The sequence below is a fragment of the Xenopus laevis genome, chromosome 4L (genome assembly GCF_017654675.1).
Source record: "Xenopus laevis strain J_2021 chromosome 4L, Xenopus_laevis_v10.1, whole genome shotgun sequence".
Classification (NCBI taxonomy): Eukaryota; Metazoa; Chordata; class Amphibia; order Anura; family Pipidae; genus Xenopus; species Xenopus laevis.
The window spans coordinates 84,924,651-84,937,843 of record NC_054377.1 but is presented as its reverse complement, the minus strand read 5'-3'; the positions used below and the strand labels follow the sequence as shown (position 1 = coordinate 84,937,843).

General features: G+C 36.2%; 1 protein-coding gene across 2 annotated transcripts in view; it reads right to left on the bottom strand.

Moving 5' to 3' along the window:
- Positions 1-13,193, bottom strand: part of ipo13.L (importin 13 L homeolog) — a 40,273-nt gene that overhangs the window by 18,224 nt on the left and 8,856 nt on the right. For both annotated transcript variants that reach the window (XR_005967004.1, XM_018258311.2), the window contains exons 3-12: positions 11,427-11,567; positions 10,441-10,582; positions 10,056-10,222; positions 9,251-9,371; positions 8,156-8,303; positions 7,288-7,469; positions 5,833-5,859; positions 4,555-4,689; positions 2,666-2,809; positions 2,038-2,118 (exon numbers count right to left, since the gene is read on the bottom strand). Coding sequence is in view for 1 of the 2 variants with exons in the window: in XM_018258311.2 (XP_018113800.1) it covers positions 2,038-2,118; positions 2,666-2,809; positions 4,555-4,689; positions 5,833-5,859; positions 7,288-7,469; positions 8,156-8,303; positions 9,251-9,371; positions 10,056-10,222; positions 10,441-10,582; positions 11,427-11,567 (1,288 nt within the window). In the remaining variant the exon portion in view is untranslated. The remainder of the gene's footprint in view (positions 1-2,037; positions 2,119-2,665; positions 2,810-4,554; positions 4,690-5,832; positions 5,860-7,287; positions 7,470-8,155; positions 8,304-9,250; positions 9,372-10,055; positions 10,223-10,440; positions 10,583-11,426; positions 11,568-13,193) is intronic.

Below are 13,193 nucleotides of genomic sequence, written 5' to 3'. Positions count from 1 at the left end.
TAAGCCTGCAATTACCCCTCATTGCAGAGTCAGCGCAGGGCCATTTCAGCGATTCGGTAATCTTTGTAAAGTAAGTGCAGTATCGGCGCATGTGCAGTTGGAACAGCCTTCCGATTCGTGATAACCCCTCGTTACAGAGTCAGCGCAAAGGTGCTCACGGGGGACATTTTCACCGCTTCAGTAAGCATCATATTGGCGCATGTGCAGTTGGAGCAGTATTCGGCTTTGTGATAACTGCGCATTCGACAAAAAAGAGATGAAAATTACAGAAGCCCCGAAGATTACCAAAGTGCCGGAAGATGGGACCCGTAAACTCCGCTGCACTGACTATGCAAAGAGGGGTAATTACAGGCTTAGGGGCATTTACAGATGTTAACACCTGTGCGGGGGGGGGGGGCAGGGAGGGGGACTATGGAGGGTAGGGGGTAGGGGTTTTTATAAGCAAGGGGGTTTAGTTCTCCTTGCAACTTCAGCACATAGAACAGAAAAACATGGGTGAAAACAGGACCATCCAAAACAAATTCTCTTCTTTAAATATGAAATATAGCACGTTAAAAAGTAATTAGAAGCCTCTCCTTATAGTGGCTTTGTGGAGAGCCTTGAAAATGTACTTTCTTGAACTGGATCTTTGTTAGTGGTCAGAAGATGAAGAAAAAGAAACTGCAAATATGGTTTCCATGTTTTCTGACACTTGTGTTAAACTCCATGCATTAACATTGTATATGTTTTGTACACTTGGAAATGGAATTCCAGAACTGTATGATATTTCTGTCTTAATCAAAGCACTTATTATTTTGATTCAGCGTGTTATTTATTGTATTTTGCGGCTGGAGAGCCCCCTACAGAAGCTCATCAAACAAAACTACAATTTTGCGGCATCATATGCAAAATATCCGTGCTGCTGTGGCCAGCTTCACTGAGCATTTTCAAACCCAGGTAAATATATTTAATAAAAGAATAACCATGCAGAAACAACATTTGAGCACACAGAGGAGATTTAACAGCTGTTGGAATTGGGTACAATTGGCATTCTGTTTCGGTCATTTGAATTTCAAGGGGTGGTTCATTTTTAAGCTAACTTTTAGTATGTAATAGAATAGCTAATTCTAAGCAGCTTTTCAATTGCCCTTCATGTTTTCTTTTTTTTGTAGTTTTCTAATGATTTGCCTCCCTCTTCTGACTCTTTCCAGCATTCAAATGGGAGAAATGAACCCATCTAACAACAAATCCTCTGTAATAGTGATGTGTAGGTCAAGTTTCCCTCAACCTGACCCTAACCTGCTCCCTCCCAACCTTCACCCAGTCTGCACCATCCCCTCTATTTATAGACCCGCACCGAAATATCAAAAGGGACGGGGCCTGGCAGGCCTCAATTTATAAATTATGGGGCCGGAAGCCAGCAGTGTGAGGTCGCAGGTGGGGAGAGCGGAAGGGAGCACTAAACTAAGAAGCCACCCGCGTCCAGAAGATTTTTTGCGGTAGCCGTCAAGTTTACCGCAAGTTTCAAGCCGGCCCATAAATCACTACTCTGTAATGCTACAAATTTATAGGTATTGCTACGTTATATTACTCATCTTTCTATTAAGGCCCACTCATTTTCATATTCCAGTCTCTTGTTCATATTAATTCATGGTTGCTAGGGTAATTTGGACCCTAGCAACTAGGTTGCTGAAATTGCAAACTGGAGAGCAGCTGAAATGAGAACCAATTGCAAATTGTCTCAGAATCACACCATCTACATCAAATTAAAAGGTAACGGTGAACAACCAAAGGTGAACAATCCCTTTAAGATATTAGAAACATTGATTTTCGATTAGCATTGCAATTAAATTAGATTTGTGTTTGAGAACTTGCATTAAATGGTATAAAGAAACATGTTAAATGTCACAAAGCATAAAGAAGGATCACTTGCTGCATTAACAGCAAATGATTGTTCCTTCATTTGAGAATTTTCATTTTTCTTTTAACTTTTTCCTGACAAAGAAATGTAAAAGGTTGTTTTAAATAAAATAAGAATGTGACCAATGAAATACTTACCTCCACTACTTGTGCATCATTAAGCCATGTGCTCAAAACCTTCTTGATTAACTGAAAAACTTGTTGTAAAACAAGCACGACCTGAATGGAGAGGACATCTTATTAAAGATGATATTAGACATGTCAATAAGTAACTGAAACACTTTTTCTCAAATTAACAAAATACTCAAAAGTTAGCCCTGATCTACTATTCAAATATAATTTTAAGTACAAGAGGAGTATTCATGGTCTAGCTTGACTTGAGCATTCAGATATTCTACATAATACAACACTGAATTAAATAATTGATAGCTTTACCCCTCTTAATTCTTTGGAGTTTTGTTCATCATTGGCTGAGCTTTCAAAGTAGCAACTTCCTTTTAATAAATTACATGCCTTATGGAAACAGTAGTATTTCCGCAGTGACAAAGTTTTGTTTATTGTTTATTGGATCAACGGTGCATCTTTAATATTGCATGGTGTATCAATGCATTTCAGTCCGCATGGGGACGCTGTGGACTTCTTTTTAACTTTTCTGCTTAGCACCCGGCTGAGCCTTTGGGACTGGTGAGTGCCGATTTAACTACACACACACAGATGTATATTCCATAGCAAACAACCAGATTTTGAATTGAACTGAATCACTCACCGGATTTGGGCCTTGTACCACTGCCAGCTTTTTAACCTCTCCTGCTTCATGGTCATCATCATGATGACTAATATCCAGTGTTGTGAAAAGATTGGAGAGTAAGCCAAGAATATGGATTATAGCCACCTTGTTAGAGGGATTTGGCTGTAAGGTAAAAGCTAAAGTCAAGTCTCAAAACATCCATACAAAGCAAATGTAACTGACAATCAGTCAAAAATATGAATAGAAGGTTTTAAAGTGGTTATTCACCTTCCAACACTTTTATTCAGTTCAGCTATATTCATTTTTTAATTAATTTTTTAAATTGCAACAGGTTTTTTTTCCCGAAAATATTGAAGTGTAAAGATTCATTTTTCATCTCTTTGGGTCTGTCTGAAGCAGCTGTGGGAGGGGGGGGGTCACCTGCTCTGCAAACTGCTCTAAATTAATACATTAGTTGATAAATTCTTTGTCCCTGCTGATTAGAATCTTAGTTTCATTAAAGGCAGCTGTAAGAATTGATACAATTGTTTCCAATATTCCATCAACTAATGTAGCAAATTGTAACAGTTTAGAATCAGCACCTGATTCACAGAGGTGTCAGAATCAAACACAAGAGGGAAGAACACTAAACTTTCAAAAAAATAAAATTTTGGAAAAAAGCGCAAAAAGCAACTGAGAGCGTTTCCAGTGAACAATCTGAAAACAATTGAACTGAGAAAAGTGAATAACCCCTTTAACAAGTAACCCAAAAACAGAATGTGTAAAGCATTCATTAATTGAAGAACAAGGAAGGAAAAATAATCCTGGCAGTAACATGATGAGCAAGTCAGAATAAGTAATCTTGCCCTTTATAAACTTGCCCTTTATCAATAATCTTGGGCAGATTCAGCTCCTAAAACCCATCCAATACTTTGCAAAATATATTCAAAGAATCATAGAATTGTCATTTTCATAGTCAAAGCAATATGGGCCTTATCAAAACAGACCTTCCATCTTTCTGAAAGCCATGGCCCCATCACACTTGACTTATACAGAGAATATATTCTGTACATACCATGAAAAATTCCAGTAATTACATATTTACATACAATGAAGATCTCTCTCCTAATGCACACTTTCATTAACAAATATAGTGACATAAACTTGTTTGAACTCATGCACATCTCTTTTTTCAATCTAGCATCCACAAATGAATTTATTTAAAGGAAAACTATACCCTCTGAACAATATAGGTCTCTAAAAATATATTGAATAAAACCTCTCATATGTAAAATCCTGCTTCATGTAAATAAACCATTTTCATAATATACTTTGTTAGTAATATGTGCCAATGGGTAAATCATAAATAGAAAATTGCCATTTTAAAAATTAAGGTGTGCTGCCTCAGAGATCATCTGACCAGAAATACTACAGCTCTAACTGTAACAGGAAGAAGTGTTGAAGCAAATGACACAACTCTGTCTGTTAATTGTCTCATGTGACCTCAGATGTATAGTTTGTTTGGGTCATACAATCCCAGGGGGCGGTCCTTATTTTTTAAAATGGCAATTTTCTTTTTATGATTACCCAATGCCACATACTACTACAAAAGTATATTATTATGAAAATGGTTTATTTACATGAAGCAGGGTTTTACATATGAGCCGTTTCATGCAATATATTTTTAGAGAGACCTACATTGTTTGCGGGGGCTATAGTTTTCCTTTAAATATATATTCCAGTTTGATACATTTCTTTAATATGCCACTTAATTTGATAAAAACTGTAGCTTAAGTACTCATTTGGGTGGTATAGTTTTCCTTTAAAGGAACATTGCTGTTATTTGCAGGTGCAAAATAGACAAGTTTAAAAGACATACAACGCTAGATCATAAATACTATGCAATAATGAAACAAAACTCCACTTACAGTTTCATCTGCCAGTTTTTCCAGTTGCTGAATGTATGGTGTTATCAGAGAGTGCAGGTTTGAGAGAATTTCCTCTACTTGTAGAACAGACAGCAGGAATCCCAATGCCTGCATCAGCCACATGCATTGGCTGGTCTGAAGGATGAATAAACATTGAAATGGGTTAAGTGACAAACAATGACATTTAAAGGCAACCATGCATGACCAGTTTTTTTTAGTAATCAAAGAGGAGCTAACTCGAAAATCATATACTAAAATAAGAATATTTCTATATATATATAACCAATTACAAATTCTGGTCAGTTTCTGAAATAATCAAGTTAATCTTCGCTCTACCCATTTCAGCCTCTGTCTCTCTTGATTCTCTCTTCATGCAGGAGTTGGGAGTCTGATTTTGAATGACAGTTAGGTCCAATGAAGCCTTTTGAGGGGGGGGCTCTTAATTGCCTAGAAGATGTATTATAGCTCATTCTTTTAAAATCACTGGAAATACTCTCTCTCTCTTGATCTATGTGCAACAATTGCGGCAAAATCAGTTATTTTGGTAGATTTAGTTTGTGTCGGAGTCAGTTGAGTGAGCTCTAACACATCTACAAGAAAGGCAGTCCTCCATGAAAATTATATTGGATCTAACATCAATGAAAATTCGACACCCAACTCCAGCAAGAAGACAGAATGAAGAGAACCCAATGCTGTGAGTGAAGATAAAAGATGCAGAATTTGTAATTGATTAAATTTAGTAAGTTTCTTATTTCAGTGTGATGAAGCTTATATTACATTTGCATTTTCGCGATAATTCCCCTTTTATAACAGTCGACAGTGGTGGGAACAATAGTACAAAATAAATATCGAAATGTAGTCACCACTGCTAAAAGCTACATAAAAATCACATAGACACTTCCTATAAAACTGCCTAAAAAAACTGAATAGCCTGTATTCCCTACAAGACTCAAAGTTGTTAAATACAAAAGGTGGTTCTAAAACTATTAACAAGTTGGGATTGAGTGCTTATACAATTCAAGTTACATGGGCTGAGATTTTATGCAGCCATTCGACAGAAAGGTTACTTCCAAAACAATTAATTTTTTTATTAGTCCATGGCCTCCTAAAAACACACATTTCAACAAGTCGTAACACAAGTCACATTACTAGACTCAGATTATAACTGATGACACCACTAGCTTTGTTAGATATATTTTTGTATAAAACATAAACAGAACTGTACATTTTTGTAAATCAAACTGTATTAAATAAAATGTTATTTTCAAACAGCATTACCTTGTGGATTTGTTTAAGTAGAACCTCCTATGAAGAAAGACAAGGATTGATATTTTAAATTAATATTCTTGATTTTTATTTTGAAAAAAAGTCATTCATATTTTTACAGTCATTATTTAGGCACAATAAACATCCAAGAAATGTAAGGAGAAAACATAGACATCTCCTAAATCCATCATTCTTTGATTTAAAATATAACAAAGCAAGAGACCTGCGGCACAACTGATGCAATTGATTAGGTGATCACCTAATCAATTGCATCAGTTGTGCTGCAGGTCTCTTGCTTTGTGATATACAGTTTTGGGCTTTGGGAAGCATTGGGCCCGATACCTGAAGGCACCAGACACCAATCCAGTGGTTCAGACCTGGAGCAGCACTCCATTTTTGGGATTTGATTTAAAATATAGGCATGGGACCTGTTATCCAGAATGATGATAATGAATCGTTCCATAATTTGGATCTTCATACCTTAAGTCTATTAGAAAATAATTTAAACATTAAATCAATAAGCTGATTTTGCTTCCATTAATGATTCAACTTAGTTTGGATCAAGTACAAGGTACTGTTTTATTATTACAGAGAAAAAGGAAATCATTTTTAAAAATTTGGATTATTTTATTACAATGAAATCTATGGGAGACAGCCTTTCCATCATTCAGAGCTTTCTGGATAATGGTTTCTGGATAACAGATCCAATACCTGTACTAGGCACACTCAAGCAGATTTACCATAACAGAAAGTTTCATGCATTCCATGAACTTACAAAAGTCATTCTAAGTAATTCTACCTGTCTCAAAGGACAGTTTTTTAAAATTATATTTTCAGTGCTTCTTAGTTAGCTGCCTATTTCCTGTTACATGTTACAGATTACCGCAAGCATGGCACAGTCCTAGAGATATAATAGGGGAGGGAGGCAAAACTGGGCTATTACATTAAGAGGCAGATTAATTAAGGTTCGAATTGTAAAATTTGAATTTCGAGTTGGATTTTTGGTCAAAACTCACAAATTCAAGTTGGGAATAATTCAAATTTGAATTCAAGATTCATCATACCTGAACCCTGGGAACAATCCACCTAAAACTTGCCGAGTTCATGTAGAAGTCAATGGTAGAGGTCCAGTGACCCATTTGAAGATGTTTATAGCCTTCCTGACATTTGAGGGGTTTTTTGTTTTTTTTTTTCAGAGGAAAAAAAAAACTTGGTTCAAGTTTGGTCTAATTCGACTTGAATCGGTAATATTCATTTGAGTTCTAGATATTCGAGTTTTTTCTTAAATAAGATACTATTCGAATTTCGACGTCATTCAAATTAAAAAGAACTCTAACATTTGCCCTTTGATAAATCTGCCCCTAAATTCAGAATATATAATGCAACTTTCTAGTAATATTATTTTAAAGAATCTACAAAATAATGAAGTCTATTGTTCTATTTAAACTACAAGAATAACATTCTTACCTGTGAGACAGCAACAATATTTGCAGCATATGGTGGAAGATCATATTTGCACTCTCGGCAAATCTTCTTTAAAGTGGACACACTTGAGACTGAAAGTTCCGGGTTTCCAAGTGCATGTAAAACTAATGGCAGCACTTTACTGATCATAACAGGGTGATCTGCCAGCCACTCAGCCAATGCACCTAAGCACAGACAAATACAACAACTTAATTTTTACCGAATGCAGCATAAATAATTATGGAATTTAAAAAACTATCATAGCTTTGAAAGGCTGATCAAGATTATTAAATATTGTGTTCACATTTTATGTTATATGGTGTTTACAAGGACTGTAGCCTTATGGTTTGTGGATTAAAGTTACTGTGAGCCCAATATTTTCTAAAAATGTATTATAAATGTTAAATTTTCGCACAACTGTCATAGATATTTAATCCTGGAATCAGGACTGCATTTTCACTTTCATGAACGGTGATCTGTGCATCTCCTTATACTTTGATTTTCTCTTTGGCAGGGTAGGATTTAAATATATATGTAGTCTGCAAATAAGTGGAGACAATCACTTAAATCGTTGACTGAAAAGCCCAATATTGTCATAAGATTAGTTCATAAAGGGGAGGGACAAAAGTGTTTTTAGATAATGGCAACTATAGAATTAAGTTCACATATACATTACAGCAAGGGTCCTTACATAAAGGCATCTGTACCTCTCATTGTATGCAATATCTATTTCAATGTTTTTTGTGTGCATTACATTCTCCTCTTCATAAATATTGAGGATAGTGCCATGTGACTTACAGAAGCCTAGGCTTTCTCCATAAACCTCACTAAAAGTGAGGAGAACACACATGTAAACATTCTTCTGTCTTACCAATAGTAAACATGACGGTGTCTGCGAGCTGCACATTGTTTATGTTAATGCGAGGGATAAGTCCAATAAGTCCAGGGACAACATCTGAATAGTTAACGTCTATGGTCTCTGCGATTGACTGGAAGCCATACAGTAAAGCTTCTGTATGCTACAATAAAGTAATAATGTATATCAGTATTCCAATAGTTACAGACATATTCTGAATCAATACAGTTAAAGGAATAGTTCACCTAAAAATAGGTGGTGAAAACAACCTTCACATCGATCTGCTCCTGCACCAGAAGGAAACTCCAGGTGCTGGTGGCCATGCTGGGGTGCACATGTATAGTCATAATGAAGGAGTACTCCAGCTTGCTCATTATGCTCATGTGTGTGATGTAGGATCAGGCGATATGGCAACCAGTCCTACATCACAAACATGCATGAGCCCTAGAGAACCTGTGGGTTCTTTATAAAAAAAAAAAAAAAAAATATATAAAAGTTGTTTCCACCATCTGGAGTGTAGAATTGGTTAATCCACAACTCCGGTTGGGAGGGGGGGGGGATTTTTTTTTTTTAGGGGATACATGTCCCATAAGTTAACTTTTAGTATGTTATGGAATGTTCTATTCTTAGAATATTAACAGCTACCCTCATTTTATTTAATTACATTTGCTTTCCTCTTCTGCCACTTTCTAACTTTAGTATAGTGATCACAGACCATGACAACAAAAACAATATTGCTCTGTGAGACTACACTTTTATTGTTACTTTTTATTACTTATCTTATTATTCAGGCCCTCTGCTGTTCATCTTATATTCATACCACTGCCTGCTTGCTATGGTAAATTGTAGCCTAGCAGCCAGACAGCTGCTGAAATTTCAAACTGCAGAGAGCTGCTGAACAAGCTAAATAATTCAAAACCATAACAATTTTATATAGAAATAATTGTTAATTGTCTCAGACTATCAATGCCTGGTATAAATAATTATCAATGATGAGTTCTATAACAAATATCTATTCCTGCCAACATACTGGGACAGCTAATATGCACAAATACAAGCTGGTTTTGCTAAACAGTAAACAGGTTGTTGTATTCTTTGCATGGAATATACCTGCCATGAGGTAGACTGGTCTGAGGAGGTGAGAAGTCGTCCAAGTTTATCATACAAGTTACTGAGCAACTCTGCTCCCAACATCTCATATACATACATGAGTGTGTCTGATATATCCACCCTGAGGAGAGATTATAGCCCAGCACAGTCAGCTTAGTTATGGACATGATAAATATTGATACAAAATCTTTCTAAACAGAAGATAAAGTCATTTGTAATTTCAAGGCAACTTGCATGGTTTAACACAGTGTTTACTGTACATTTCATTATAATTCTTTTGTACTTGGCTAAATACAAACACCAAACTGAATACCAAGATGAATACAAAGATCTATTCCAGAGTTTGGTCATTGTGTACCCAATCATCTAGAAAAAGTAAGAATGTCCAAAACAGAACTGCTTTTACTGGAGATGCAATATGTCACAGTTTTTAATTTATATTAACATTGGGTACAGATAAAGTAAAGCAAACAAAAACAATAGAGTTAAAGAAATTAAACATTGAAGTGTATTGTAATTGGTTTGAACAAGGTAATCAGCTATTGGTCTATGGAAATCAGAACTTCTCTGTGGGTGTACATATTATGGCAATATTTTATAGCACACAAGCTTGACCAATGGTCTGGTAAGACCTGAAACATTGCTCTGTGTTGTGGTCTGTGCATGTGATCTTAATAATGGAATTTGTTCTGATTTCCACAGTTCTGGTGGCTCTTAAGGGTCTTTCAATGAAGATGTACAGTCTACTACATTTACAAGCTTATTTTGCAGTAATAAGTTAAATAATATTTTTTGCAACAGTTACCTGTATATACGAAATTGCTCCTTCTCATCAGAGGACCAGGAAGCATACTCCTCATCTGCAGGAAACTGAGCCTTCTGTAGCAGCACATCCACCAGCTGAAAGTAGACCGGCCGATACACCTGCAGGTACACTGCCTGTTTCTCTGCCTCGAACGAGAAGATGTCATCCTAAGTGGGAATGGCAAAGGGTCCATTCAAGTTGTCTAACCAATGGATAGGTCTTTTTTTTATACTTTCCAAAAATGTTAAATTATGTTAAAGCTGCATGGTCTACACAGAAAAAAACACTGCACAATCCTTGAAAGAAGGGTTTGTCAAAATAATGCTCAATGTGCACAATGCACTGCTGCATGAAATAGAAAATGCAAGAACGTTATGCCACTTACTTGCAAACTGTACCAGAATGTCAGTGTTAGTGAGCTAGTAGTTTCATTGACTGGGTAATGCCCAGGAATACCAGTACAGAACATTATCATGTTCACAAGTGCAAGGAAGCTTTGCCAGTGATCCACCTGATCCAAGAAAGCCCTGCCAGAGACAACAATGGATCATGATTACAGAAAACTTCAGACTAGTGTCAGCCAAGTTGCACCTAATAATGTAGCTACCCAGATGTACGCAGATGACACTCTAGTGTCCCGGACTGCTCTTCTGGAACTAACCAGGGACTTTGGAGAAATCTCATGGTTAAAAACTAACCCAACTAAATCCACTATATTCCCCATAGATCCCGAGGCAAGGGAAGGTATCACGACTGCAAAAAGCCCACCAGTTTACATAACTAGGGGTCAAGGTGGCACTACCGGTATCAACCTACTTCAGCCTCAATATAGCTCCTAATTAATTTTCAGGGTTTACCATTAAAAATGTTTTAAAAAAAAAAAAAAGTTTTTTTCATTTTTATGTTCTTGTTAAATGCACAATTTTTCCCATTTAAAAAATACAGATTTTTTCTTTATAAAAATGCATGTTTTCTGCAGTATTTTCTAGTGCTTTCTGAAATTTTAATGACCACACATGACCAAATCCACCAGATATGGTAAATTGTTTAAATAAAATACAGGAATATCCTGCCCAGTTCATTTTTTTTGTGGGGACAATTGGGTTATTTTAACATCAGCATTAAACAAATGCGTAATTACAGAGTAATGAATGCATCTCTGTTTCAAGAATTTGTCCCGAGACAGCACAGTCCAGTCCTCAGTCACCACCTCTCAATAGTGAATGATTTATGGAAATCATCACAACATAATGAATCAAGCATTATAAGGACTAGTTATACAGATTTACTAAAAATGTATTGTTATATCCAGGAATAAAGTTATAATACGGTGCATCAAAATAATCAGCAGAAATTATTAGTGAGGCTTACCGGGAATGGTTTTCTCCCAATGCAACCACAATCCGACAGATCCCATGCGATGTCTCTATATCTCCATTCTGTACCGCTTGATGTAGCTGGTCCTGCAGACTCATAGCTTGAGGGATCAGCTTGAGGAGAGTGTTCACATACCTGAGGTATGAATCAATGACATTCATTAAATGGTTCTAAACATGCATGAGAACACAGTGAAAGAATTGCCACGCTTTATTGCCTTTTGTCCGTCTATTGAAAATATTCCGGAAAAGAGTCAAAATTATTTAAGATGCACCTTTTTTCCAAGCTTCTTTGATTATTTTACTGGATCGGAGTGTCATTTTAACTAAGATTACCTAAATAAACATCAGCCAGGATGTCTCTACCTTATGTAGCAAGTGCTTGTTGGAAAAAAAAAAGTGGGGGATACAAGTATATGTAGGTAGGCAACTCTTGGCCTTACCAAGCAAAGAGGTCCTGCAATTCAATACTCCAGGAACAACATTAACACTGGCATCCCCCTATGTTTACTTAAGGCCTATCTAGACAAATATACTTTTGTTGTTTATTTTTTTACTATAAGAAAATACATATGGAACAAAAAGTATCAAAATGATACTTAAATTTAAATAACTAGTAAAAGACACTTCATAGCAGGGACACAGAAAGTGCATTGCTTTGAAACCAGTTTTATCATCATCATACAGTAAGTAGTGGGTTGGCGTCTTTTTTTTGTTTCAATGTTTTTTATTGAAGACATTTTAAATTACAACATTGCATTTGTTTTCCCTTTACTGCAGTTACAGATTCAGATGTGACATCTCATTTTCAAGGTCGACACTAGTTGTTGAACATACAATATATTATTTTGTATCATTTTTCAAATCAGCGATGCTTATAAGATATCACTATAATTGGGGTAGTTGTATTAAGTATATATTTAGAGAATAGTCAATACAACTGGAGTATGGAAATAAAAAGGGGGAGGTAAATAACAAGGAAAGAAATAACCACTAGTGCTCACTCTTAAGACATGTTAAATCTGCTTTACATCATCTTAGTTGCTTTTCCTGCTAAGGTCAGCTTTGTCCCCTTCTCAGTACAATAATGCAGACCGATCACTTGGGTAGCGTTACTGTATCCATGGATCCCAAACCTTCGTGAATTGTTTCTGTTTGTCCAGTGTTATACTTGTTAACTTCTCAATAATGAATACCCTATCCATTCTTGACTTCCAAAAAGGCCAATTGTGGGGTTAACCATGCTTTTTGCTGTAACCTGTTTAGTAGCTGTAAAAAAGTATGTGACTAGGGAATATTGTGCCTTGGTAAGAGTGTCCATTTTTTTGTTTAATAAAGCCTCCTCCGGGTGTTTTGGTTGGTGCCTTTTAAAAATAAACTTGCCAGCTAGGGTATGCTGGTTGCTTGGGCCTTGGGTTGCCTTGGGCTTGGGCCTGTAAATAGTTGTGTTAATGAGGTAAAGGGACAGGGTATGTGGTGGATTGTGGACCATCCAAACAGAAAAGAGGTAAGACTGGACCAAATTTGGAGCAGTACCAGAGGGTATCACAAATATACTGGCAATCAGGTAAGCAATTATAAACACTGGGGTGCCTAACATTTCTTCTTCGAATAGGAAATTGAAAATGACTTTTAATTTCCAAATAGCCAAGTCATTTAAAATTGGATCCCTTTATCGAAAGAAACGGCAGATCAGTATTTCTTGAGGATATGGATTTTTACACAACTTTACATTTGCAAAGGGCCTTGTTGCATTGTTGTT